Below are 26719 nucleotides of genomic sequence, written 5' to 3' on the forward strand. Positions count from 1 at the left end.
AAAAAACCCCACAATATGGGACGTGAAACTGTCTCTCTCTCTCACATACTTCATGTGAAAAAAGATTTGTTCTTTACCAGACTCACTGTTTAAGTCTGAAATGCCATTGTGGAAGAATGGGATGGTCACTCTTGTGTTTCAACCCACACAGGATTATCACCTGGGGGCATCTAAGACCCATTTTTTTGTGAGGGTATAACAATGGAAAATGCAACACTCGCTCTTAAAATATGCTGAGTTTTGGGAACGTTGCATCTTTAAACTTGGCTGTGAATTTTGCAGCCCCAACAAAAGCCCTTGAAATGATGCCTGGTTTTAGATGCTTGTGAAGATTTTTTTTTTCCCACTCCAAAGGCCACTGCTTAGCCATGTCTGCTGAGGCAACTGACTTCATTTCTTAACAGTGGCCTCTGAACTCATGATTGGTGAGAGATAATGAAAGCATTTAACAAGGAATGAAATGTCTGGTTCCAGCAGCACACAAGCACCATCATGTTCTCTGAGGCCTGACCTGAATTATTAGATATGTCTTCCCCCTTCTCCTACACAACCTGTCGCCTTCTTTAGATCCCAGGATGGAGTGAGGCAGAGAATCTGCAAGGAAGGCTGCTGTTGCTCTGATAAGGCAGCCAGCTTTTCCTGAGAGTTATCTTCTGCCTTTAACAACTGCATATCGAAGCAACTATGCTCCCCCCCCCCGTATCTCCATATTGGGAACATTGTACCTGTTGAATTTCTGCCTGCTTTACAACTGTGCATTAAGAGCATCCAACAAAGGGCCTGTTGAATCAGACCAGTGGCTCATCTCGTCCAGTATTCTGTTCTCACAGAGGCCTGTGATAAAGCCAAAAGCAGGACCTGTGATCAGCAGCTGCACTCTATCCTGCACACCCAGAACTATCCTGCTGCCCTCAGGTGCAGTAAAAGCCACAATTACATCGGTGGTATTGAAATAAGATTCATCTGCTTGTCCAGTTGGTTTCTGTCCACAGTTGCAGCGGCAGCTAGACTGGTGACTGAGCGGCTGCCAGGACCATCTAACACAGGCACCCCCAAACTTCGGCCCTCCATATGTTTTGGACTACAATTCCCATCATCCCTGACCACTGGTCCTGTTAGCTAGGGATCATGGGAGTTGTAGACCAAAACATCTAGAGGGCCGCAGGTTGGGGATGTCTGATCTAACACCTTAGGGTTGCCAGACTCAATAGAGGACAGGACTTCTGTGCCTTTAATTGCCCTGCTCTCTTTTGAGTCTGGAAACCTTAAAGAGAAACAGGCAGACCCTTTGCTTGGAAATTAAACAAAGGGTCTGCTGGTTTCTCTTTAAGGTTTCCAGACTCAAAAGAGAGCAGGGCAATTAAAGGCACAGAAGTCCTGTCCTCTATTGAGTCTGGCAACCCTACTAACACCAGACCTGAAAGACCTACATTGGCTCCCAGTACGTTTCTGAGCACAAATCAAAGTGATGGTCCTGACCGTTAAAGCCCTAAACGGCCTTGGCCCAGTATACCTGAAGGAGCGTGTCCACCCCCATTGTTCAGTGCTGAGGGCCTTCTCGGTAGTGACACCCACCCTGTGAAACACTCTCCCATCAACCTTCCATAGACACCTGAAGGCAGCCCGATATCAGCACACTTTTAATGTGTGATGTTGTGTTGTCTTTTTGCACATTATGTTGAAAGCCGCACAGAGTGGCAGGGCAACCAAGTCAGATGGCTGGGGTAATAATAATAATAATAATAATAATAATAATAATAATAATAATATATTCAACTCTTTTAATAAAATGAAGGAGGAGGAGGAGGAGTTTTGTCCCACTCATTAGGCACCTCTCCCTGGTGACACACTGACACTTCACAGCCAGGTGAAAAACCTGAATATTTCCTGTGCTCTTGAGATTCCGAGTGTTTAATCAGGTACAGGCCCCATCACAGCAGACAGGTATGTCTCCTCTACAGGATGCAAAACTGGTACCTTAGTCTCCGCCTACATCTGCTCTCCCGTAGGAACATTTTAATGAGACTCGCACAGCTGTACTATCACACAGTGAACATTAACCATGCTAATTGCCTAAAGTTTAGCCTGTGAATCCTCAGTGAGGGGTACCTCAGCGACTTGCTGGTGTTGTGTGGGGTGGGGGTGGGGGCTCAGTTCAACTCCCATGAATTTGAAATGCAAGGCCAGGCTTGTGGAGGAACACAAATCCGAGAACAGAGCATCTTCTGAAAGAGAGCTGCTCTATAAGCTTGTGTGACTTGTGCCTGAGCCGGAGCAGGAGCTGATATCTCTGAAGAAAATTGCCATGAGTTGCCCAAATCCATGGAGGAAATTGTGTTGCCAGGCACCTTCACACTTGGGTATATAAAGGCCTGTGTGAAGTGAGGGGGAGGGGAGCTGAGGCTGGGAAGGAATTAATTGTCAGACAACTGCAGCTGTTAAGGCCTAAGCTGTGGAATCAGCTGGGAGATGCGGAGAGGCAACACACACACACACACACACACACAGACACACACACACACACACACACACACGAACTCCTATCTACCTTCCTGGATTAGTTTCAAGCTCTGTGCTTGTGCACCATATGCACAGCCATTCTGTAGCTCAAGGTCACTGCAGAAAAGGGAATTGAACAGCTTTGCTTTCCCAGCTAGCTTGAGCCAGTCAAGCTCCCATAGCAGTGGAGCTTAGCCTTGGAAAGGGTAAACAATGCTGCCCAAGTCTGCATGCAGAATGGCTCCTGGCGCAGCTGTTACGCTGCCTGTCTTGCCAGTTCCTCCTCTTCAAACTAGCCATTACCTGATGCAGAGCGGCAACAGCCCTGCCCAGGCTCTGTCTCTCTACTGGAATTCAAGCACTGGTGTTTCCAAGGGTAAAAGATGCTTTTTCATAAGATGAGCCGAGCCCCATTCCAAATGAAAGCACAGGCGGCATCCCAGAATGAAGTTTCAGAATGCTAGCTTGAATTCCTATTCACTGAAGGGATTTTTTTTAAAAAAACATCCTCTCCCATTTTCCAGAGGGTGACCACGTGATTCTTAAAGTTGAAAGTATTAAGAAGATGTAAATAATCGTTGGACTTGACATTCACATACACAAGCAAACCAAAAAGATTTTCAACTAGAGTTTCTATGAACAACATATTTAATTCCATAATGCATATTATAAGCTGTGCCATTTTGGAGTGCTATAGTTTTGGATAGCTCCTTTGTCAACTGTTGTTTCCAAGTGTAAGTAAAAGTAATAAAAGGGTAAAGGGACCCCTGACCATTAGGTCCAGTCGTTACTGACTCTGGGGTTGCGGTGCTCATCTCGCGTTATTGGACAAGGGAGCCAGCATTGAGCTTCCAGGTCATGTGGCCAGCATGACAAAGCCGCTTCTGGCGAACCAGAGCAGCACACGGAAACGCCGTTTACCTTCCCGCTGTAGCTGTACCTATTTATCTTCTTGCACTTTGATGTGCTTTCGAACCGCTAGGTTGGCAGGAGCAGGGACCAAGCAACGGGAGCTCACCCCGTCGCAGGGATTCAAACCACCGACCTTCTGATCGGCAAGCCCTAGGCTCTGTGGTTTAGACCACAGCGCCAGTGGTGTAATGTACACTGTGGGAAAATAAAGTTCACATTTGCACTGATGGGGTTCTGAGCTGGTGGCAACTGATAATGAAAGGGATTTTGAGGTCATTGTGGATAGCTCAATTAAAATGTTGACCCAGTGTGTGGCAGCTCTTTAACAAAAAATGTGAATTCCATATTGGAGATTATTAGGAAAGGGATAGAAAATAAAACTGTCACTGTCATCATGCCTTTATATAAATCTATGACACCTAGAATACTGTGCATTAATATTCTGGTCAGCACAACTGGGGGGGGGATAGCGTAGAGCTGGGAAGGGTGCAGAAAAGGGCACCCAAAATAATTGGAGAGCAAGAACAACTCCCCAAGGAGGAGGAATGGTTACATACAATGCTTGGAGCCATTTCAATTAGAGGAATGGCACACATAAAATGCCAGAACCAGAGGGCCATCCAAGGATGGTGAGCGGCACAATATTCAGGGTAGATTAAATGAAGTCCTTCTTGTAGCACATAGCTAAAACTATGGAATTTGTTTCCACAAGATATAGTGAACGGTCATCAGTCTGAACAACTTTAACCTGAGGTTAGACAGATTCATGGAGATCAGGCTACCAAGCTGCTAGTTATGGCTATACGGTGGTACCTCTACTTACGAATTTAATGTGTTCCGAATGCACATTTGTAAGTTGAAAAAATGTGTAAGTTGAATCCCATAGGAAGTCGAAGCAACCCTATCTAAAAATTCGTAAGTAGAAAAAATCCTATCTAAACTGCATCCAAGATGGCGGACAGAGCTCCATTCGTAAGTAGAAACATTCGTAAGTAGAGTTATTCGTAAGTAGAGGTACCACTGTATGTTCTACCTCTGGGATCAGAGGCTGTATTGCCTCTGAATACCAGTCACTGGGGAACACAAGCAGGAAAATGCTAGGTCCTCATGCCCTCTCATTCATTCATTCAATTTATATCCCACTTTTTCCTCCAAGGAGCTCGAGGTGGCATACATGATTCTCCCCCCTCTAAATCTCCACAATAACACTGTGTGGTACATTAGACAGAGGGACAATGACTGGTCTGAGGATACCTGGTGAGCTTCATGGCCGAGTGGGGATTGGAACCCCAGTCCTGCCCTTTAACAACTATAGCACACTCTTATGGGTTTCCTATAGGCTTCTGGTTGGCCACTGTAAGAAACAGGATGCTTGGCTAAGATAGGCCTTTGATCTTAATCCAAGGAAGGTTCTTCTTATTTTCTCAGGGTTATAAACTATTCCATTTTGTAAATCTCTTGGACACAGACATACATACTGTATGTGTATATTTTAAGTATTTCAAGTCATTTTCTAATTAAATGTTTTAATAGCAATGATTTCAATTTAATCTTAAATATGTGGTTAGCTTTGTAGCCTGAGGATGTTGATATCTCTCCTGGACCATAGCTGAGGAAGACCTAAGCACAACCATTTTCATGTACCCCAAAGATTCAGTTTATCCTGTCTATAAACCAGACTTTGAGTTGGTGCCTGTCCTGAAAAGCCATTTAACTAGCTGACTGGGCTTGAGGTCATTATTAGTAATTATATCACTGCTGAGGCAAGGTTTGGCTGCCTGCCAGTCCTCACTCCAGCTTCCTATTCTGCTCTCACCAGAACAGAGAAACACACAGCCAATCAACCCAAGCCTTGACTGAACCGACATCTAGTTTTTCATTACCCTTGAAAGATGCTTTGAATGCTCAGCATGAAGTTCCTGGAACAACACTGGAATCGAAAAGTCTTGCAACTTGGAGCCAATGCTCATGGGTCTCTCTGGTACGTAGCAGCAGTGTTGCCGTTTTGGGTCAGGTTGCATTGACTTTTCCTTCCCTGCCATGCATGGAGTTGATTGTGCAGATGCAGATGTCACACACCAAACTTGGCACAGATTGTTCTCTGTGCTTGCAAAATGCTAGTGCTTTGAGTGCTGCTCACAATGGTACACAAAAACCAAACGGACACTTAATACATGGCTTCTCTATAAGACCCAATAACCTTATCTACCTGCAAGGCCATTTTTATGAACTTGCAACACACTTCTGGTTATTTTGAAACATTGGGATAGCAGCTAAGAATATATTAACAGCGAAGCATTTTATTTGCTGGCACATGAAATCTTAGACTTGAATTGCCTACAGTCCTGGTCATACTTCTACAGAAATGAGTCCTATTAAAATCAATGGGGCTTACAACTAAGTATATGTGTAGGATCACAACCTTAATTTGGGTTGGCTTAGCCTGCTCAGCTTTCCATTTAATGGGTTTCATAACTCATGTGTTTTGCTTCCAGTGCTTCCATTTGGGGCCCAAACAACTCTCAGTGCAAGAGAATATGAGGAATAATAATGCATTTTCTTGTGATCCAACAGCAGACAAAGTTTTTGATGGCTCTAAATGGTTCTCTTGTCCTTTGCAGAACTTGGTTGCATCATACGTATGAGTCCGGGTATATAAATGTGCAACTTGCTATGTGCTCCAATCTCATCATAATGAATACAAAAGGTTACAGACAATGCAAACAAGAAAAAGCAATTCTGTGTTATTTTATAATTCATTGTGTTTTAATTTGTTGAGGAGGTGGTGGCAATAACTTCAAGTGATACTTCTTTTGACAATGTACATTTAAACGCTCAGGTGATTCACTTTACAGAGAAGCTTCGAAGAGTGCACATTTCCCCAAATGCAGCCTTGGCTGTCTTCCTATCTGACTTCCATTGATCCCAGTGGAGCTACATATCACTTCAGCAAACAAATTGCCCAGGAATACAGTAATAAGGAATGGGATGGAATTTGTAAAGGAGAATTAACGGGCAGAGAAGAGTGTTCTAGTCTTCCCAGGGCTCCTCCCAATTAGCTGGGGGGACGAGTTGCAGGTGTGCTCTGCAACATGTCAGTGACACAACAACAGTGCATTAGTGGCGGATGTATACTATACCACTCACACAGCATTCTGCTTTGTTAGTTATTTGCCATCTAGAGGGGCACCCTTGAGGTATAGCGCAACAGAAGTGGGACATTTGTTGTAGAACAAGCTACAGAATTTCAGTGGGAAGCCTGGGGACATGCACTGATAGGAAACTACCTATGAGATGTCTGCTGCAAAACTTTTGCAGGTGCAAACACTATTAAAAGCGAGGCCACCCTGATACCATTATGAGTGCAAATAATCGTGAATGGGCATGATGGAGAGGTCCTCACAATATGGGGGAACGGCGAAGAACCTCCACCTGTCAGCTGATCCTTTCCTGCAAATATCCTCCCTCCACATTAGTGCCACAAGGCAAACACAAGATTTGTAACTCCCCTGCTTGACATGCTGCATTCCATGGACTGCTTCGAGTTCATCAAAAACCAACGCTTTTGTCCTTTCAGACAACTTTTAGGGCCAAGAGACACGGGACTTCAAATGCCTCCTTGGGTTCCATTCTTGCAGTTCCTTCTGGGAGGTGTCCAGTGGTGGGATTCATCAGCAGAATGAGGGGTGAGGACAATTTCCCCTGACAATTCCCTCTCCCCTGCTGCCTTCCAGGCCCGCTCTTAATCTGCTATGGTGGGTTGGTGACTCCCCAAAACATGTTCAGGGCTGCAGGGAAGGGTGAAAACCTCAAAATTGCCTCCTCCCATTCCGCATATGGATTTGATCTGTGAGCAGATGGTCTTTTTTCCATTTGCCTTTCCCCCCATTTTCCTGACCTTAAAAAACAGCCAAATCAGTTTCTTGCCTTGCTATGACTGCTCAGTGCTACGCAGAGCATTACTCAGCAAAGGGATTAACTAAAATGTACATAGTAGCATTGGCATTTCAAGATAACACTGTTCACCCCATCCCTTGATCTTAAACACAATATACTTGAAAGCAAATCTAATTATTTCAGAGCAACTGACCCCTGAGTACTACAGGTTGATGTACTGAGCCTACAAAAATGTGTAGCAGCAACAGTGTCCAGGGTGGATTGCCCTGGCACAAGACGGGCACCTCATATTCTGGGCACATCCGTCCTGCTTCAGTCCCATTTCCCAAAGGTTACTACTCAATTTTAGCTGCATAGCGTTGCGTCGACTCAGATGACACATTTCAACCCCATGGTGACTGAAGTGTCATCTCAGTCTTGCTCCCTCTGGGCAATACTGGGCCATACAATCACTGTGCTTAACACCACATCTGGTAATGGAAGCTGATGGGATGGAAGCTGCAGGTGTGCCAACTTAACTTAGTGCTAAAACAGTGCTGTAGTTCATAAAGGTACACAGTGATAGCAAATGATAACCCTTACAGAGTCGGCCGGTCAAAATTAAACTTTTTATGACTGAAATCTGATGCATGGTTCTTGGGGAGCAAGTCCCTTCAGTGGGGTTTACTTTTGAATCAAGATTTTAGGCTCTGAGTCTCATTGCTTTCCATGGCAGAAATAAGCAAAGTCACAGCTGAAATCTATGGGGCATAAAAGTGGTCAGCCTTGGCTGGAATTGCACCCTTATTTCTGAGTAGTGGGTTATGGCACTTTACAATAGATTCTAGAAAATCTATTTTATATTGCATATTGCAAAACATTTTACCAGCAGCATTTATTCCCCCCCTCACTTTTGTTTCATCTGGCGACACTCAGAAATGAGCACGCTCCTTTGTGACTGTTAGCAGCTGGCCTGAAGAGAAGTATTAGGATTCTGTTCTTGCTGGAGTTTTCTTTTAAAACATGACGACCTGCACTTTTCTAAAAAACAAAGCCTAGTTGGAGCTGAGGCTCCAATACTTTGGCCACCTCATGAGAAGAGAAGACTCCCTGGAAAAGACCCTGATGTTGGGAAAGATGGAGGGCACTAGGAGAAGGGGACGACAGAGGACGAGATGGTTGGATGGTGTTCTCGAAGCCACCAACATGAGTCTGACCAAACTGCGGGAGGCAGTAAAAGACAGGAGTGCCTGGCGTGTTCTGGTCCATGGGGTCACGAAGAGTCGGACACAACTAAACGACTAAACAACAAAGTTGCTTCTTTACCTTAAATGGTGGCCTTGAACCAAAGCAAATGGCAATTTTGAGAAGTTTTCACTGGCATATTACAACAAATCAGTTATGGGACGTATACAATTTATGTATCTACATACAGCCATTCTTTCTCTAAAATCAAATGAAAGAAAAAGGGTCAATCATAAGGACATTCAGACAACCACAGGTCAATGTTATAAACAGCTTAGTGCCCTGTCTCCTACTGTGCCAGTACTGGGTCCTTCAAAATAAAGCTACAAGAAAGCAGGTGCTAATAGAATGAAGGATCCCCAGTCATCCCCTTCCAGCTTCTTGCAACTGGAGGCTCAGGGTATCTTGACAATCACAATGTATTCTGTAGCCATCTTAGATACTGATTGGTAATAGACCTAGGGTCCACAGAAGAGATGTAGGACACTACAACCATCTTTGGTTCTCTTTTGTTTTGAACACAGCATCTAGAATGTTTGCAGGTCTTCTTTTAGGGAAGGAAATGTGTTGTAATGGCCACTGTATATTTCCGTGAATCAAGCAAATCCTCAATTCAACTCTACAGGAACACCAGGCTCTAGATTTTTTGCTTTAGCACAGCACCTTCTCTGGGGCTGACGGCCACTGCTGACAGCTGCATCCGAGTGCAGCTGCTACACCAGAAGTGCAGTTGCTAGAGAGTCCTTTAAGCAGTTACTAAAATCTGCAGGTACAAGGAAAGGGCTGACATTCTGACTTCCAAGTCTCTTAGTGTTTTGTAACATATATAGCAATATCTGAAGCTGCCTTATCCAGAATCAGACCATTGGTCCATTGTCTACACTGACTCAGCAGGGTTTTGGCCAAGGGTCTATGCCAGGGATTGAACCTCAGACCTTCTGCATGAAGAGCAGGTGCTCTACCACTGAGCTACAGCCCCAGCCCCTGCTTTAAACACTTAAAAATGTCCTTACGACAACTAGAGGAAATTTAGGATCATGCTCCTAAGAACTGTACATAGCCATTAATTTAGATGGAAGAGAGTTAAGCGTGGGCTTAAATCTGTGATACTTAAACATGCTTAACCTGGACTAGTGATGATGCAGTGCAGAGGTGGAGCACATGCCTTCCATTCAAAAGGCCCCAAGTTCAATCCCTATCTTCTCCACGTAGGGATGGGGATTCAGGAAAAGACTCTTGTCTGAAACCTGGAGAACTGCCAGTCGTCGTAGACAACACTGAGCTAGCCGAATCAATGGTCTGGCTTTGCATAAGAAAACTTCCTATGGATCATGCCCACAGTATGCTACACAGCCATGGGATGCTGGGTGCTCTACCCTAAGCACATTTGTTCCTCCCAATTTAAAGTCTTCTGATCAGGCCTGAAGAAACTGTGTCCTTTGGTCCAACTTAAATGTTGGCAGGTCAATGTGTTTGAACAGGAGGGTGGTGGGCCTTTTTGAGCCTGAGGACAGCATTTCCTTGTGGGTAACTTCCCCGAGGCTGCATGCCAGAGGTGGGGGAGACCAAAGGCAAACAGATGGGTAGAGCAACAGATGCAAATGCAAAACCAGAGGTTTCTTCACACACACACACACACACCCCTCTCCATCCCAGCAAGCGAGAGGCATTATCAGAGTGAAGGACACATTCCAGCCAGGCAAAAGAACTTTGAGCAGCATGTGGAGTAGGGACAGTGATGGGGTGTGGCTTGGGGAAAATTCTGAGCAACCTGGAGAGCGATATTTGGACCCCAGGGCTGAATTTTCCCACCTGCTCAGATCTACTTCAACCCCATGTAAAGCAGGAAGCTGAGGGCATGGCCAACAGTTAGGGATGGTGTTGAAAAGTTGTAGACCAACAATATCTGGAGAGTCACAGGTTCCACATCTCCACATACATGTTACCAGAGAATTGGGAGGACTTGGACTGGTAGCAACCAACATGTAGCTTGGGCATTACTGTTAATGACTAGGAAAGAATTGAGCTATTGTATCCGTTGAAGGTCCTCTACATCTAAAGGTGTGCTTGGGGGGGGGAGACACCTCTAAGACACCTCTAGCGAATGATACTTCTCAATATCTTCACCACAGCTCTGCTGTGGATGTGGAGATGACACTGGCATTTCTCTTGGGGTGCTAGAGTGGGGGGGGGGACAACAGATCAAACAAAAAACACAATGCCACACAGTTTAAATGCCTAAATACCAACAGTTACAAGAGTTCCCCGCTTTGCTATTATCATAACACATGTGAATCTATTACGGCATATCTGCAATCATGCACTGCAGTGGGGATGGGAAACATTAAAAAAAAGTGTGTTCCTTCTAGTAGAACCCAGGAGGTACAAGATTTGTGAAATCTATACTTGGACAGCAAATACCACAGAATTTTCTTTGAATGTCCATTCTCTTTCATGTGTGTACAGGTGTGTTTGTAGTGACACAGATCCTTAGGTGACGGATGACAGTTGTGTGCTGGTGCCAAAAGTCCAGGAGCAAGCCCAGTCCTGGTCCATGGAGACTCTTCTAGGGCTGGAAACAGAAGGCGGATGCTCTCTCTCGGAGAAGTTCTCGGCACAAATGACAACTCCAACTCCCTATAAATAAATACAACAATAAAACCATCAGATCAGTGAGTGGTCCTGGGGTACATCAAACAATGTCAGGCAGAATAAGTGGGAAAGCTATTTAAACTGCACTACACAAAGGGACCAATTTGTATGTCACACATTTCCTACAGGTAAAACATTTGCAGGTTGGAAGACATGTGGATCCACATGTGTGATCACAAATATGCACATAGCTGCCAAGTCTCCCGTATTCCCCGGGAAACCCCCGTTTCCCCAGCCGTTTCCCGCTGGCAGCCCGGATTAAAAAAACACCCGTGAATCCCCCTGATTCTTACTGGCCCAGGGAGGCTCCTTCTGCACATGTCTGGAGTCTCTGGACATGCGCAGAAGCGATTTCTGGTGCTGTGGCCATTTTGGAATTGGGCAGAGCAGCACCGGAAGTTGCTTCTACGCATGCTCTGCCCAGTTCCAAAATGGCCTCAGCACGACCTCTGGTGCCGATCCCGGATTTTTCAATCTGGGAGTTGGCACCTATGAATATGCATATTCCTCTGTGTGTGCATGCTATATGGACATGCTATATATATATTTATATTCAGGACCAAATGACAAAAGATGCAAGAGTTCTCCAGATGTTTCCCCACTGGAAGCATCAATTTTGGTTGGCACCCATCCCTCCACCACTCTGAGGTGGTACAATCCTTAAAAAAAAAAATTTCTTTACTTGGGTACACACTCTAATGCAGTGATGGCCAAACTTGGCCCTCCAGCTGTTTTGGGACTACAACTCCCATCACCCCTAGCTAACAGGACCAGTGGTCAGGGATGATGGGAACTGTAGTCCCAAAACAGCTGGAGGGCCAAGTTTGGCCATCACTGCTCTAATGAAATATGCTGTGCACATTTCTGCGTCAGTGCATGAGTGCAGGTATACATACCTGCATTGAGGTTTTAAAAAGCGATCTTTAAAGCACCACACAGCTACAACTACTGTAATTACAGTGATGTTTGTCACAGTTGTGTGATAAAGACAAGGCTGGCATCCATCCATCTTTGGAGACAATGGAGGAGTCTATGGGGGTGAAGTCAAGCTGTTGGAAGGTTACAGTGCCTGTTCTCTCCCACTTTGCAGTGGAATGCAGCACCAAATGGGGTTATAAACAAGGGGGATACAGTGATGTATTGTATACAGTGTGCATAGTGAGTGGCAGTGCCTAGAGAGTGTACATGTGTTTGCCAAATGTACAATACCTTTTCGTTTGGGTGGTTTCACTAAATTGTATTGTATTCAGCCTAATAAACAGATGGATAGCTGAAGATGTGTCAAAATTACTTCTGTCCCCCCACTTCCCTATGAGGCTGATCAGAAGGAAGTTAACTATGTAGAGATTTGGCTGGCAGTTGACTCTGTGAGGTAGGATTTTGGACTCACATAACACATTTAATTATTTAGTTAACTGGTTGATTTCCCAGGGCACAGGCATGAGCCTCATCAAACAATCTGGAAAATCACTCCTTAGCTTCTGTTGAAGTCAACACACACACACACACACACAGTCACAACACTAGAGATTATTTCCAAAAAACCATCACTTGTTCCAAAACTTTGAAGAAAACAAAGTTTGACCCGAGTGTGTAGTAGAGTCAATAAGGCAGCTGTTAAAATGAGCATAGCTGCCAAGTCTCCCGTATTCCCCGGGAAACCCCTGTTTTTCCCAGCTGGAAAAACAGATTTTTTTTTGTTTTTTCCCGGTTTACTTACCGGCCGGGGGAGGCTCCTTCTGCGCATGTCTGGAGTCTCTGGACATGCGCAGAAGCGATTTCTGGCACAGCGGCCATTTTGGAACTGGGCGGAGCACGCTCAGAAGCGACTTCCAGTGCTGCTCTGCCCAGTTCCAAAATGGCCGCAGCATGACTTCCGGCGCGGTGGCCATTTTGGAACTGGGCACAGCATACTCAGAAGCGACTTCTGGTGCTGCTCTACCCAGTTCCAAAATGGCGGCAGCGCTACTTCCGGTCTGCTGATCCCTTATTTTTCCGGCAGGAACTTGGCAGGTATGACAATGAGTAACTAGGGGGCAGGAAGTAGGAAGCAGTTTTCTTGTCTGCTTTTGCTGCTGTAATAAAGCACTATTTAACACTGAGCTTTGTGCTATTGGCCTAAGCCAAGGGGAACCTGTGGCCCTCCCAAATGTTGTCAGACTCCAATCTGCATCAGCCCCAGCCAGCATGGCCAGGGTTTGTGGGAATTGTTGTCCAACAATATCTAGCTCATTCCTGGCCTAAGCTGACCTAATACAACAAAGGAGAGGTTACATATGCCTGCTTGTAGACCTATCAGTTTCAGGAGATGCTGTTTCATCATGTCATAATTCTACAGTAGATGGAAAAGTGGAGATTGCTTCTGGTTACTCGTCTTTAACAATACCAGAAAGAACCATGATTTGCAAATGCCTACTTCTCCCTGCTGCTAAATATGCATCAGTTTTCAACACCTGAGACTCTTAAGTACCCTTGCAACTTCAGGAGCAACCCACATTTGCCATGAATTGCTTTGGAGAAGACTTGCTCTGTTTCAGAAAAGGTCCAAATCTCTCCAACGCATGCTGATTCAGTTTGTGATTTACGTTTCATCTGAAGCAGGTGTACACCTCTAAATGTAATTAGGTCTCATGAACGGTCATGTTTTCTAAGTCAAGAAACCACCCATTGGTTTGTGTTACTTTTGTTAGTGTAGACTTCTAAAAAGCTTGCAAAGCAAGTTATAATTCACCTGAACTCATCTGCTGGTGCAAATTCTGTTTGATGTGCAAGGAGTTTGCATTAGTATTTGTGAATCCTTTGACAAAGCCATATTGTGTAATTGCACATACATAGCATGATTTACAACACTGACTACTTTACCTTTTTCCATAAACGTCGTTGAAAACGTCGTTGAAAATGTTGAAAATGTCTTTACCTCGTTCTATATTTTGGCAACATGGGAACGGGCCTTTTCTGTGGTGGCTCCCTGTTTGTGGAATGCTCTCCCCAAGGAGGCTCATCTGGCACCTTCATTACATATCTTTAGGCGCTAGGCAAAAACATTTCTCTTCAACCAGACACTTGGCTGATTAACATTCTATGGCCTTTTAAGTATTGGAGGGGGGGTTATGGATTTGTTTTGTGTTTGCTTTTGTTTTATTGTGTATTGTGTTTTTCATTTTGTATTTTTCTGTTGTGAACTGCCCTGCGATCTTTGAATGAAGGGTGGTATACAAATTTAATAAATTTAATAAATAAATAAATTTATTATAAATAAATAAAGTTGGAAATGGTACCCTGAGTGTTCTCTGAGCAGAAAAAAGGGATAGAAATATTTGACAGCAACAGCAACAATAAGGTAGATTCCAAGCAATGTTACCTTCAGGAGGTTCAGAGACTGGTGGGTTTAAGCAATACATGTGATAGCCGCGGTCACAGTCATCACAGAAGAGCAGCTGGTCCTGATCCAAGATTGTTAGGAGGAAAGAGAAGAAGACAGACATTAGATTAGTCATAACAGCTGAAAGTATCCCATAAAATGGGTGCATTGCGGAACTATAAATATGAAGTTGTGGCAAGAAGACAACAGAGAACATATATGAATGCAGATAAGAGACAGGAACATCCCTCCTGCTTTCTGAAATGACTGTCACTCTGTTCTCACTTTTCCACAGGCAGGATTTCTGGACATAGCTGGCATGCATGTTGCAACTTGTATTTCGAATGGAGGGAGGAATCTCTCATCTTGCTCAGGGCATGGCCTAACAGCAGCATCAACACACACACACACAGAGAGAGAGGGGGGGGAGTTTCCTTGCTAAAACAAGAGGGGTTTCAGTAAGCAGCTTGTTTTGTTTTTTTATTATTGTTGTTGCCTGTTATTGTCTTGGAAAGATGCTTAAAATCTCCTGTGCCAAGAGAAGCTGCTTGCCAGGTGGAACAGAACTGCTATGTGGGTCGCTGTTACTTACCAGGAGGAAGGGGGAGTGGCAAGGAAATAGGGAGGTTGGCATGATGCAAATGCACCCGAGGAGTTAATTCAGCATTCCTCCCGGTGAGTTTCCACTACACCAACCTCCCCACCGCCTCTCTCCTGCCCTTCTCCCTTCCAGTAAGCTAGGACAGTGGCTCTATCCCACCTTTTGAGCCGCTTCTGCAGCAGAGATTCACAAGGCATCCTCAATGCTAATTTTCAGTCATCTCTTGAAGACCCTTTAACACCAACAGGCTGTGCACATTTTCTCAAGATGAGACAGTCATTTTTAATGATTATTCAATATTTTATTTGTGGTCTCTTTTGCTTTACAACAACCTCCTTATATTGTTGTGCTCCATCTTGATATTTTATATGAGTGGGCAGATTTTTTTAAAGTATTATTTTTTAAAAAATTAAGCAAAACAAAACAGCAAATTAGACCAGGTGGGAAATTCGGCAGCCTACTTAAGCCAAATGACACCAGTGGTATCAGGAGGGGGAGGAAGGAAGAGAGGTAAATAAATTCCATCTTCAGATCTGAGATTTCCAAGCATTTTACTAAAGAGTGCTTGCAAAGCTAATGTACCGGTACGTATAAGTGAACGGTGATTCTACCACATTACCTTTGGGACTTTGCATGTTCGCCAATGTGTTTGGAATATGTTTGGCCTGCAGCCAAAACATATTCCAGGTCCTAATACTCTGAGGCTTGAACCACCCTGCGCTATCATAGTTCAAGTCCACACATATTCAAACCCAGATCAGAGAGGAACATTCTTTTCTTATAGATGCCTTATTAAAAGGTAGAGAATCGGTGGCCCTCCACATCTTGCATCATCTCCGACCACTGGCTAAGCTGGATGGGCCTGATGGGAGCTGGAGACTGTCAACATCTGGAAGCAGGGCCGGAGCAAGCAAGGGGCGGGGGGGCGACCCGCCCCGGGCACCGCCCTGGAGGGAGTGTCACTCGGGGCTGCGCCCCCGCCCGTCACCTCTGCACGGCAGCCTCAGGGGAAAAAAAACCAAAAGAAGCTGCAGGCGCACCGGCCGAGCGATTGGGTGACATGCGGGTGCCTGCTGGAGGGGGTGTGGCACTCGGGGCCGCGCCCCCGCCCCACAATTGGCACCTGAGCCGGGAGGCTCCATTTAGGCTCCATTTAGAAGTCACGGGGTGCACGCTCACCCTCTACCTAGCATGCATGTGCAGCATCCCACTGCACATGCGTGCTAGGTAGAGGGGGATTGCGCGCCCCCACGCAACTTCTAAACGGAGCGCCCAGGCTCCGTTTTGAATTTGCGGGGGGGGGGTTGCGATCCCTCTCTACATAGTGACACATGCGTGGTTACGTAGCGACGGCGTGCCCCCCGGGGGGCATGGCAATTTGCCACCCCGGGTGTCACGGCGCCTCGCTACGCCCCTGTCTGGAAGTCCTCAAGTTCCCTTCCTCTGCCGTAAAATGATGGGACCCTATCACAAGCCTCCATTTCCCTTGCTGTCTGTGCAGAGGGGATGGTGTTTGCATTGGGCCACATCTTGCGAAACACCCTTCCTGAGACCGGAAGCCACATCATGTACTGTATGTGGTTTCAAGGAAATAGTGCAGGGTGGTCTCTAGCTTATGCTGCCGTTGCTTTAATTTCCTTGGGATAGGGAAAGGAGCACTAGCAGCACTCCTTCCCTTGGTTGTGCTGTGGGTATCTGCAGAGCTGGAAAATGCAGTGCTTGTCCCTCCCTTGTTGCGAAGTTCTTTAGTGGTTACATCCTGGGTAGAGCAAATGAGCCTCATGAAGGACATTGGGTTGTGCCATCTGAACCATCACAGTTTTGTTATCACCTCGATCCATTTGTGCCAGGTGTTATCAGCTTAAATGATCCTGTATAACAGTTCAAAGCAATGGGGCAGGGAAGAGAGAGAGCTCATGTGTGCACACCAAAGCATTATAGATCATAGAAAAGGCTATCTTCTGTTCGCGGAAAGTGCTATGATTTAAATGAATGAACATTGCAAATGGTACGTGGGCACTTGTGGCCTTTCAACTAAGTTGCTAATCTCAATACCGGTAATGAAGATGAACTTACATCATTCTCAGACGTCCCACAGAGGCTGCAGGATTTGCACTCAATGCATTGCCACTGGTAGGTTTTGACAGCCTCAGTCATGTTTGCTGTGAACTGCAAGCAGGTTGGGTGACCTAGAGAAATGGGAAATGTCCACCCTTAGTCAGGCGCGCTTTGGATTGCTCCTTTAATCAAAGTCATAAAGTTCAGGAACAAAACACACATGGACATGGACCAATCACAACATGGGCTCCAAACTAATGGATATCAAAGAGGAAAGCAGGCATTAACCCTTTTGCTGCCGGGCACAAGAAAAACCACAAGTCATCCCTTCCCGCTTCCCCATTGGCAAAGCAGTTTTATTCAGAGCTCTTAAAAACATTGTGGGCTTTTTCTTCTTTTTCCTCTTTTACAAAAACAAGGAGAGTGAAAGGAAGGAACAAATAGCGCCTCCCTCTTCTAAATGAATCAATGTGGGCTTTGCCCACCACCTCACTTGGAGACCAATTTGAAACTTGCGGCTGCAATAGGAATTTGTATTTTTAAGAGCTCTGCACTCCCAAGGTTGGTTCGCACAGAAGAAACCAAATTGCACAGCTAACCTTTCAGGATCAAACAAACAAAAGGGGGGGGGACACACCTCCCAACGACCCCCAGAACCAAAAATAATCTACAAAAGGAATAAACGAAGGAAAGCTAGCATAACAGTCACATCTATTGGGGACAGCTGCAGGGACTCTGGCCCCCTCCCCTACATGCGTGTCGATTCCAGCTTTGCAAAACAGCAGGACTACGGTAGCAGGATCAGCAATGGGGGGTTCTGGAGGGGAGGGGGGAAATACAAACAAACAAACCAAAGGTAGGGTCAGTGTTCCTTCTGCAAAACAAGAAAGACAACAGTAGACCACTGAGATAATGACAACAATCACCTTCTCAACCACGTCTCCCATCCCTCCAAGGTTTGCCTACATATATGCAATATTCATCTCTCACAAGCAGTCTTTTACATCCCTGTCTCAGCAACTCCCAAGTTTTGACATGCATCCAAAATGCACATGTGCAAAAGTAAGCAAAGGACATACGTGTGGCGTCCTACAGGACAAGCTTGTCATTTCAAGTATTTGCATGGCTTAAGACTTGCAGTCGTTAGCAATTGGGCAGGGGTAGGGACGAAATGACTTTTGATTGGAATGAAATCAATCAGCATAAGAGCTGTGCTCAAAATGAACGTGGTTACAAGGAGCAGCAACAAGGAGCAGTGAAAATTCCCGAAGAATTGATCCTCACTCTTGTTGTATTTCTGCACAATGCTGCGGCTAGACAGCATTCACCTTTCTTTTCTTCCAGTCTCTCAAAGGATTCTGAAGAACTCCTAGGGGGATAATGGCTCAGCTCTGAAGTTATTCGGTCTCATTGTGGCTGGCTGTCACCAGTATTGTCCCTTAGTATTTCCTGCAAAGCACAAGTAGACTCAAGAGGCTCCAAGTTCAAGGATCATGGGCTGGAGGGAGGCTGTTTAAGCCTTTCGCCCTCTTCCATTTTTCTGCCCAACTCCCCCCACTGCTTTTCATGGGGAAGGAGACAAAAGGCACCTGTATCTTTTCCACGGAGGTGGAGAAGCAGCGGCTGGAATGGAAAAGACTGAGCAGGGAGGGAAATGACAGATGGAAAAGAATTGAGCATATCCTCCTACCCACCATTCCTTTGTTCAGACTCACTTCCTAAGGCTGCTTTTGGTCTTCAAAAAGGTCAAGGGAAACATGAGCACCACTGCATATCACATCTAGTTTAGGCCTCTGAGCAGAGCCACCAAACTCAAAAGACCACTTCTGGGCCACGGAACAGCCTCTATTGTCTTTTTGTTGTCTCCCCTCCACAAATTCTATTTTCTAAGGTGAGCACTTGAAGCTATTATGAGTATAACCCTAGCGAGCAGCCAATTCTAGACAACTGTTTGCAAGAATGACCATGCATGGGCTATTTCGGTGGTGCCACCTTGCATTTGTTCCTCTCAAGTCTAGCCATTCAACCAGCCCTCTTCTTCTACTTGTCTGGGTATGCCCACTCATCTTGAACCTGGACGGTTCTATGAGGTTTTGAATGTAATTTGCATGTTAGGAGTCCCACCGATTCCTGTGTACACATAGCTTATTGTAATGTCAAAGAGTGGTGGGCCTGACTGCTAAACCAGACACCGAATGGGAGATCTGTGATTGCGTCTCCCCATATAAGAGATCTGAGAACAGTGATTTGGACAAAAGCCATCATGTGCAGGGGAAGGGTTAAGGCCCCACAACATGTTGCAACTGTGATCCATCTCTCTTCCCCACCCCAGATATTTTGGGGAAAAAATAAATGTATAATTTGGTCCTCATGAGTTTAACGCAACAATGCAAAACTGCTATGTCACCCAGAGCAGTAGGATATTACTTCAGGCTGGATCTGAGTTACACATTCTGTATATTTTTGTCTATGACATCAGGGTAGGTTCTCCTGAACAAGCACTTGGTGATTAATTGGAAGTCTGCCTGGTGGAGCAATTCACTTCTACCAAGCTAAATAATAATAAAAAAGAGCGGAAAAAGGAAACCCTCACAATACACAGTAGCACTGAACTAACAACTTGTTATGAATGTTTAAAGGCAGGTGTATGTGTTTGTTTGTGCGTGCGTGCGTGCGTGTGTGTTGGAATTTACAAGGTTCATAATTGTCTGTAAGCCTTGCAACCCATAATAACTACAGTATATGGGGAGACAAGAAATACGTGTCTGTTGGTGCCAATTATTTTTATTTTTCTTATTTTCATTTTCATTTTTATTATATCATGTGACTGATCTGAAAAAAAGAAAGATGCTTGAGACTTACACATTACAGTTGAGGGACAGGCAGGGGAGACATTTGAAATGACAGTTGAGGGGAGGGCCCTTCCTATCTCAGTGAGGCACTTCCCTTATTATTAGTTTTAATTTTCTACCAGCTGTCCAACTATCCAGTACAACAAACAACAATTTATCTAGTCATTTCAGCTGACTGAGATTTAGGATGTGTGAAATCCCCATGAGAAATGTTTCCTTCTTCAGATTCTTTGTTTGCTTTCCTTGAAATTTTTGAAGTGTTTTGCTTAAGAGTCCTAATTGGGGGATGACCTGGGGATGGATAAAAGGTAAAGGGACCCCTGACCATTAGGTCTAGTCGTGACCTTCTCTGGGGTTGCGGCGCTCCCTAAAGTTTCCCCAATCTTGCTCTCCTTTCTGTGCACTTCCCTTCACTTTGTCGTTCGCTCATTGGCAGGCATCCCATAACAAGAATCCCAGAAATTACTGCCTTGGTCCTCTTTCACCAAAGGCCCATGCACATTCTTTACACAGAATCTCCAGCAAAACGCAAACTCTTCATCACAGTCAGCTGTTTTGAAGTAGAACCAGCCCTGAAGTAGAACCGTTTCCTAGCTTGCAATCATCTCTGGATTCATTGGTCATTTCACCATTGTTTTACAGCAGCCCCAGAATTAAAAACAGAGGTTTTTGTGAAGGGATTTCTTTCTAAAAGAATACTGTAAGTCAGACACATCTGAGAGAAAACAGATGGAATTCTTGAAGAAGAGCTTGCTTCCCAACACGCACACATATTTAAAAAGAGCGGTTGTCATTAATTGTGAAACCTTAATGACCAGAAATGCCATTAAGGGCAGGAGCAATTGCTGTATGCAGACATCCAATGACCACTAACGACCTTAACACAGCTCATTTATGCTTCTTCATTAGCGAATTCTCCGCCACAAGATTAATTGTGGCCACATATGCACAGCCACAGCAACCAGACATCTTAAAGCAAATCAATATCCCCTCCAAACAACAACCCTAATGACTTCAGGAAAAAATAATGGCCATTTACTTAAAAAAAATAATAATATATCTACCCCTCCCCCTTTTACTAAATGGCTTTCCTTGCAACAAAGATGAGGTTGTGCCAAGTGGGCCAGGAGGGAAGCTCTAGGACCTAAGACAGCAGCTCCCTCATCTGATTAGCCTTGCATGACAGCAGCCTGGAGGCGAGTGCTTAGGTTAGGTGGACTTCAGGGAGGAAAACTCAAAGAATGTAAAGACAGGATATCACTCCAGGTTGGTATTTTCTTCTCATTGGTACACCCCCATATTCAGCATTTGAGTAACTGGGAATTGAGGGCCATTATGGATTTTAACTGGTCAACGGTTGATGGGCCACACCTACAGTAAAGCAGAGTGTAGCCTGATTCACATTTCATACTAAGACAAACCTTGGCTTAACATGAATGAATGTGCAGGCTCCAGAAAGCAGCATGCAGCCACTTTGCCTCTCCCTGGTCCTTTTTGCTGCTACACTGGACTAGGCTGAGCTAAGCCAAGGTTCTCCAAACCCACGCTCATGGAGCCACAAGCTGTAACCAAAAACAAACCAATATTTGGCTTAAAATAACCTTTGGACCAGGTCTATGTTGGTTGGCAAAGCCGCTCCCCCAGTGGATGGCAATGGGAAGCCCCTACTGTATTTCTAATATTAGCTTCAAGGCCCAGTTTAGGCTAACCAGCATTCAAAATACAAATCTCAGCATTTACACCCTTGTCCTTGTCTTGGCAGCTTCCTAAGCTCAATGCTGCTGAAAAGCTGTCAATAAAACTTAGCTGTGTGCTGTGTCTCTGCCCTTCCCTGATCTTGTCCCTCTCTTAGGACAACCTATAAGGCCTTTCATCTAGCTAACTAGGAGCATGTAATCACAGAACAGCTTCCCTAGGATACACGGTGGCTATATTTTCCAGTGTAAACCTTGGCGGGGTGTACACTAAAGTCATGAAAAACCAGTTTGTGCAATTTAAGAGTCAACACAATACCATTACCAGCTCAGCCTCCAATGCTCCAATAATTAAAGGACAGTACAAAGTCACTACCAAAAGTAGGCCAATTGACTTCCCAGGATTTAATTGTGTTTAAAGGGGACGACAGAGGATGAGATGGTTGGACAGTGTTCTCGTAGCTACAAACATGAGTTTGACCAAACTGCGGGAGGCAGTGGAAGACAGGAGTGCCTGGCGTGCTATGGTCCATGGGGTCACGAAGAGTCAGACATGACTAAACGACTAAACAACAACAAAGTGATAGCTCTCTTCTTGTTTCAGAATTAAAACTCCAGGAAACAATTCATGACCTAGATGTACAACCCACTGAACTCGGCAGGAGTTTATTCTGTGTAAAAAACTACAGGATCAAGATACAAATGCTACACGACGAAGCAAGGGAACCTGTAGCCTTCCAGGTTCTGTTGGATAAAAGCTCCCCTCCACCCCAGTTAGCATGGTCAATGGTCAGGGGTGATTGGAGGTGGAGTCCAATAATGTTTGAATAGTATCAGGTTCCCAGTGTATATTCCTGATATATAGTGTTGTTTCTGGAAGACTTTTATTTTTTATTTTTTATTTGTTTATTTTTAACAGTCACTGCTCAGACTGCATTCTTTCCCTCTGAACTCTCTTTCTTCTACTTGCGGTAGTTTTCTAAACAGAATCCACAAGCACAGGTCCTGATTACAAATTTAACCCCAAATTCAAATAGTTGTGGGTTCCTGAATCACAGGACAGATTTGAAAACTTAATGCTACTCTCTCAGCAGGTCTGCAAGTTGTTCTTGAGGTAAATCATATTTACCCAGTTCGGTGGACAATTGGTCAGTGACGGACAAAGTCTAAACACTGTAGTGGAAAGATTTGTTTATCAGAGATGGTCTTCTCTCTGGTAATTTTGCAATCTTAATTCCCAAAACATTAGTCAGTACCCTTGCAATTTCTAATGTTCACAATGGTTACCCGTGGGTTATCTAACTCATATGCTATTCTCTTATCGGGCTTTAGAATTCCCTGGCTTTAAATATATCCAACCAAATCACCATTCTCGTCCCCATTATTTCTTACTTTAGTTTTGCTTTAGAATGTTCTGCTATTACTATCATTATCTTCAATTTGTAAGGATCCAAGTGCTCTTTTGTTATGGAAAACAGAAGCACAGCTAAGCTTATGTTGGCCATGCTGTGCTATCCCTTTATTTTGGAACTATTTTAATGATCTGTGTAAGACCCAACCATCTTCATGACCTGTCCTACAAAATGTCAGTAAAATCAATACATGCCACATTAACATGGTGTCAGAGGGTCGTCGTGGCTACTCTAGAGTAACTCCGCTTGAGTCCAGTTTGTCTTTAAAGACTTTTATTGTGCAAAGTATTTACAGTGCAGAGATAGCTTAAAACATGACCTCTCTCTCCAAATCTGAATCCAGCAATGGTGTACGTCTGTTTCTACACCAGCAAAGTAGTCAGGGCACCCCAAAACGCCTCCCCCTTGACCTGCGTTGCGGTGCTCTCCTTAACTCTTGTGCCGGAAGGAGTGATGCCCTCTCAGCCTCCTTCTGCTCAAGGCGGTGGAATCCTTGAGCCCTTGCCTACATCTCTCCTCCCCTGAGCTTTCCCATCGTTCTGCGTACTGGCTTCTCTCTCCCTCCGAGTCTCTCCCTTCTCCCCTGGCTGCTTCAGACCCACTACTGCTCCCTGTGCTTGGCGAGGTGGATGTTAGGATGATGGGGGCTGGCTCCCTGTAGGGAGTCCCCCTTACACATGGCTTTGTGTATCTGCTTCTCGTAACTGTGTTGATACTTTCAATTTCACATTTGGCTCAGTTTTATTTCCCAATGCTTCACACAACAAATCCTGCTTTGGACTTGAACCCCTACATGGGGCCACAGTTGACACGAGGTCAGGGGGTGCTCCACCCCACCTAGAGCCTCGATCTACCCTCTTAAGAATATTTCAAGAAACAATAGATTTGTGACATGACAGCTTCCATTTATAGAATAAGTTATTGGTTTTTTCAAGTAAGAGAAACAATTTATGTGTTGTTGATGCTTACAGTTCACAGGCAGTTAAGTGCACAGAGGTTTGATGAAAAGATAATGAAAGTTTCTTTTGGTTACAAGAAATTCCCTGGTTTTCTATTAATAGTGTTAGAAATTACCAATTATATTATCAAGAGCAGTTGTTGGACCTGTTCCTTGCCAGCACCCAGCACCAAATTGATCCTGCGAGAACTACTCACAACCAGATAATAATAATAATAATAATAATAATAATAATAATAATAATAATAATTTATACTCCGCCTTCTGCCCTGACAGGACACAAGATGGCTTACAGATAAAAACAAGAATTGCTAAGAACAAAGAAAACACGATCATTAAAAAACAATTAAACATTGATAAAATTAAAACTATATACATATATACCTATCCCATCGTGTGGCACTTAAATCTGTTCGTTCTGCTGGCCCACTATGGTGTGGGGAAAGGACATTACATATCTGAAGGAGAAAAAGAACAAACTTTTCAAAGGCTTGTTAGTGTCTGAGTTTAAAGTTAGCGGATAATTTATTTTAAATAGATCAAATGCTTAGATTTGCTATTCTTACATCTCAGATCAAATAGGTGTCTACCACGCGGGTTAAACCACAGAGTCTAGGGCTTGCTGATCAGAAAGTCGACAGTTTGAATCCCTGCAACGGGGTGAGCTCCCGTTGCTCGGTCCCTGCTCCTGCCAACCTAGCAGTTTGAAAGCACGAAGTGCAAGTAGATAAATAGGTAGTGCTCCAGTGGGAAGGTAAACGGCGTTTCCGTGCGCTGCTCTGGTTTGCCAGAAGCGGCTTTGTCATGCTGGCCACATGACCCAGAAGCTGTATACCGGCTCCCTTGGCCAGTAAAGCGAGATGAGTGTTGCAACCCCAGAGTTGTCCGTGACTGGACCTAATGGTCGGGGTCCCTTTACCTTTACCACAACACTTACAAAGCTATTCAAAAATCAAATACATAACTCACTACTGACAGGTTTTCCCTACATACTATGCCGCACTATCCTCATATGTCCTATCAATATCTCCATGATCATGGCATCTTAACTATACCATCTGCACATCAATTCCTATTATAAAGTGACATACTAAGCTCTCAGAAGAAAGGGATGTATTGTGAACATGATCCATTCTTATGCCATTCCTTTTCCATTCATACTCGCCAAAGTGACTATTTGGTTGAGCTTTAAGTGGCAAGAGGTTAGTTGGAGCTTCTGCTCGGTGATCGTTCATGTTTTAATTATAGTTTATATTTTAAACTCAGGCTTAAAAAGAAATACATTGTATGTAAATACATTTTGCTGAGTTACATGTATTATAAATTTTGGCTAGAGCTCAGCAACCATGGCAAGCTTCCTTTTCACTGAACTGAGAATCAAAGAAGAAGTAAAACTTCTTAAAGTAAAAACTTTAAGATGAAGAGTTAAAGGAACAAGACATCACACCTGGGTTCTTCACTTTGACACCTAGGCAAAGATAAAGAAGGCTCAAGACAGAGCTAAACTAGGAATCCTCATCACAGCAACCCCTGTAAAATGATGTGTCAGTCTTAGGGGAAAGTAGTTATGCTTTATAGAACTAGAAGACAACATTCTTTAAGACAGAGGTTTTCAACCTCTTTTGAGTCCACGGCTCCCTTGACCAACTGCATTCTTTCCGCGGCACCCCTGTGGGGCTCAGGAGCCCAGTTAGGTCACCCCTTGCCTGCAGAGCTGGCAGCCCCTCACCTCTTTTCGAAACCTTCCCTTGTAGAGTGTTCCCTCAGCCTCCTCTTTTCTCCCCTCTCCTTGGGAGTCCTCCAGGCAGCCGCTGCTGCTGCCCCTAGTCTCTGAACATTCCCCCCTGCCCCAAAGGAAGGTGCCTCCTCATGCTGCCCCACAGGGACCTGGGCAGAGGATGTCCCCAGTCCTAGTGGCCCAACGGAGACGAGCCAAGGCACACTGGTTGAAAACCACTGCTCTAAGACATCTTTATCTAAGACATCCCTGTTGGAGGGTTTAAACAGCTCAAGATTGCTCACAGCTCCATGCCAAAATGCAACCAACCATCTATTTCTGTATCAACCACTGTGGTTCCCATTGCAAGATCCCTGCATTAAACAACTATGCACATGAAACTAGGACTTCATGGTAGGAATATTGGCCATATTTTCACTGGAAAACCCAATAAAATGCATCTCTTTGTTGCACCTAAAATTCTTGAAACTTCAGACATAGAGGAGGGAGAAGCTGACTTTTCATCCTCTATAAATAAGCTTCGTTAACATAGTAAAGGCAAGATTGGAAAGGCCAAGAAATACAAATGTGTGCTTTTCTAAACAGTATGCAAACTGAAATACAGCCATCCTTTGCACTTCTCCAAATTTTGCAATGCAATTTTCCAGCCAAGTACCATGTACAAAAATATGCATTTTTGTGGTGTGCATAAAAATTTATATAGTACTAGTGAAAATAGCATACAAAAATGCATTGTGTAAGGGGAAATGGCTTTGCAAAAATGTGTATATTCGGATAAATTCACATTAAAATGTTGCTGAATTTTCATGGGGGCTTTTAAAATAAAAAATAAATAAGTGATGTGGAAATGTAAAGAACCCG

General features: G+C 44.4%; 1 protein-coding gene across 1 annotated transcript in view; it reads right to left on the minus strand.

Annotated features, from left to right (window-relative positions):
* Nucleotides 1-6148: 6148 nt before the first annotated feature.
* DPF3 (double PHD fingers 3) overlaps nt 6149-26719 on the minus strand; it is a 207938-nt gene continuing 187367 nt past the window's right edge. Inside the window, exons 9-11 of the mRNA XM_088670137.1 lie at nt 17223-17335; nt 14546-14627; nt 6149-11169 (exon numbers count right to left, since the gene is read on the minus strand). Of these exons, the coding sequence (XP_088526263.1) occupies nt 11099-11169; nt 14546-14627; nt 17223-17335 (266 nt within the window). The 3' untranslated portion in view covers nt 6149-11098. The remainder of the gene's footprint in view (nt 11170-14545; nt 14628-17222; nt 17336-26719) is intronic.

This window comes from Zootoca vivipara, chromosome 1, assembly GCF_965207765.1.
Source record: "Zootoca vivipara chromosome 1, rZooViv2.hap1.1, whole genome shotgun sequence".
NCBI lineage: Eukaryota > Metazoa > Chordata > Lepidosauria > Squamata > Lacertidae > Zootoca > Zootoca vivipara.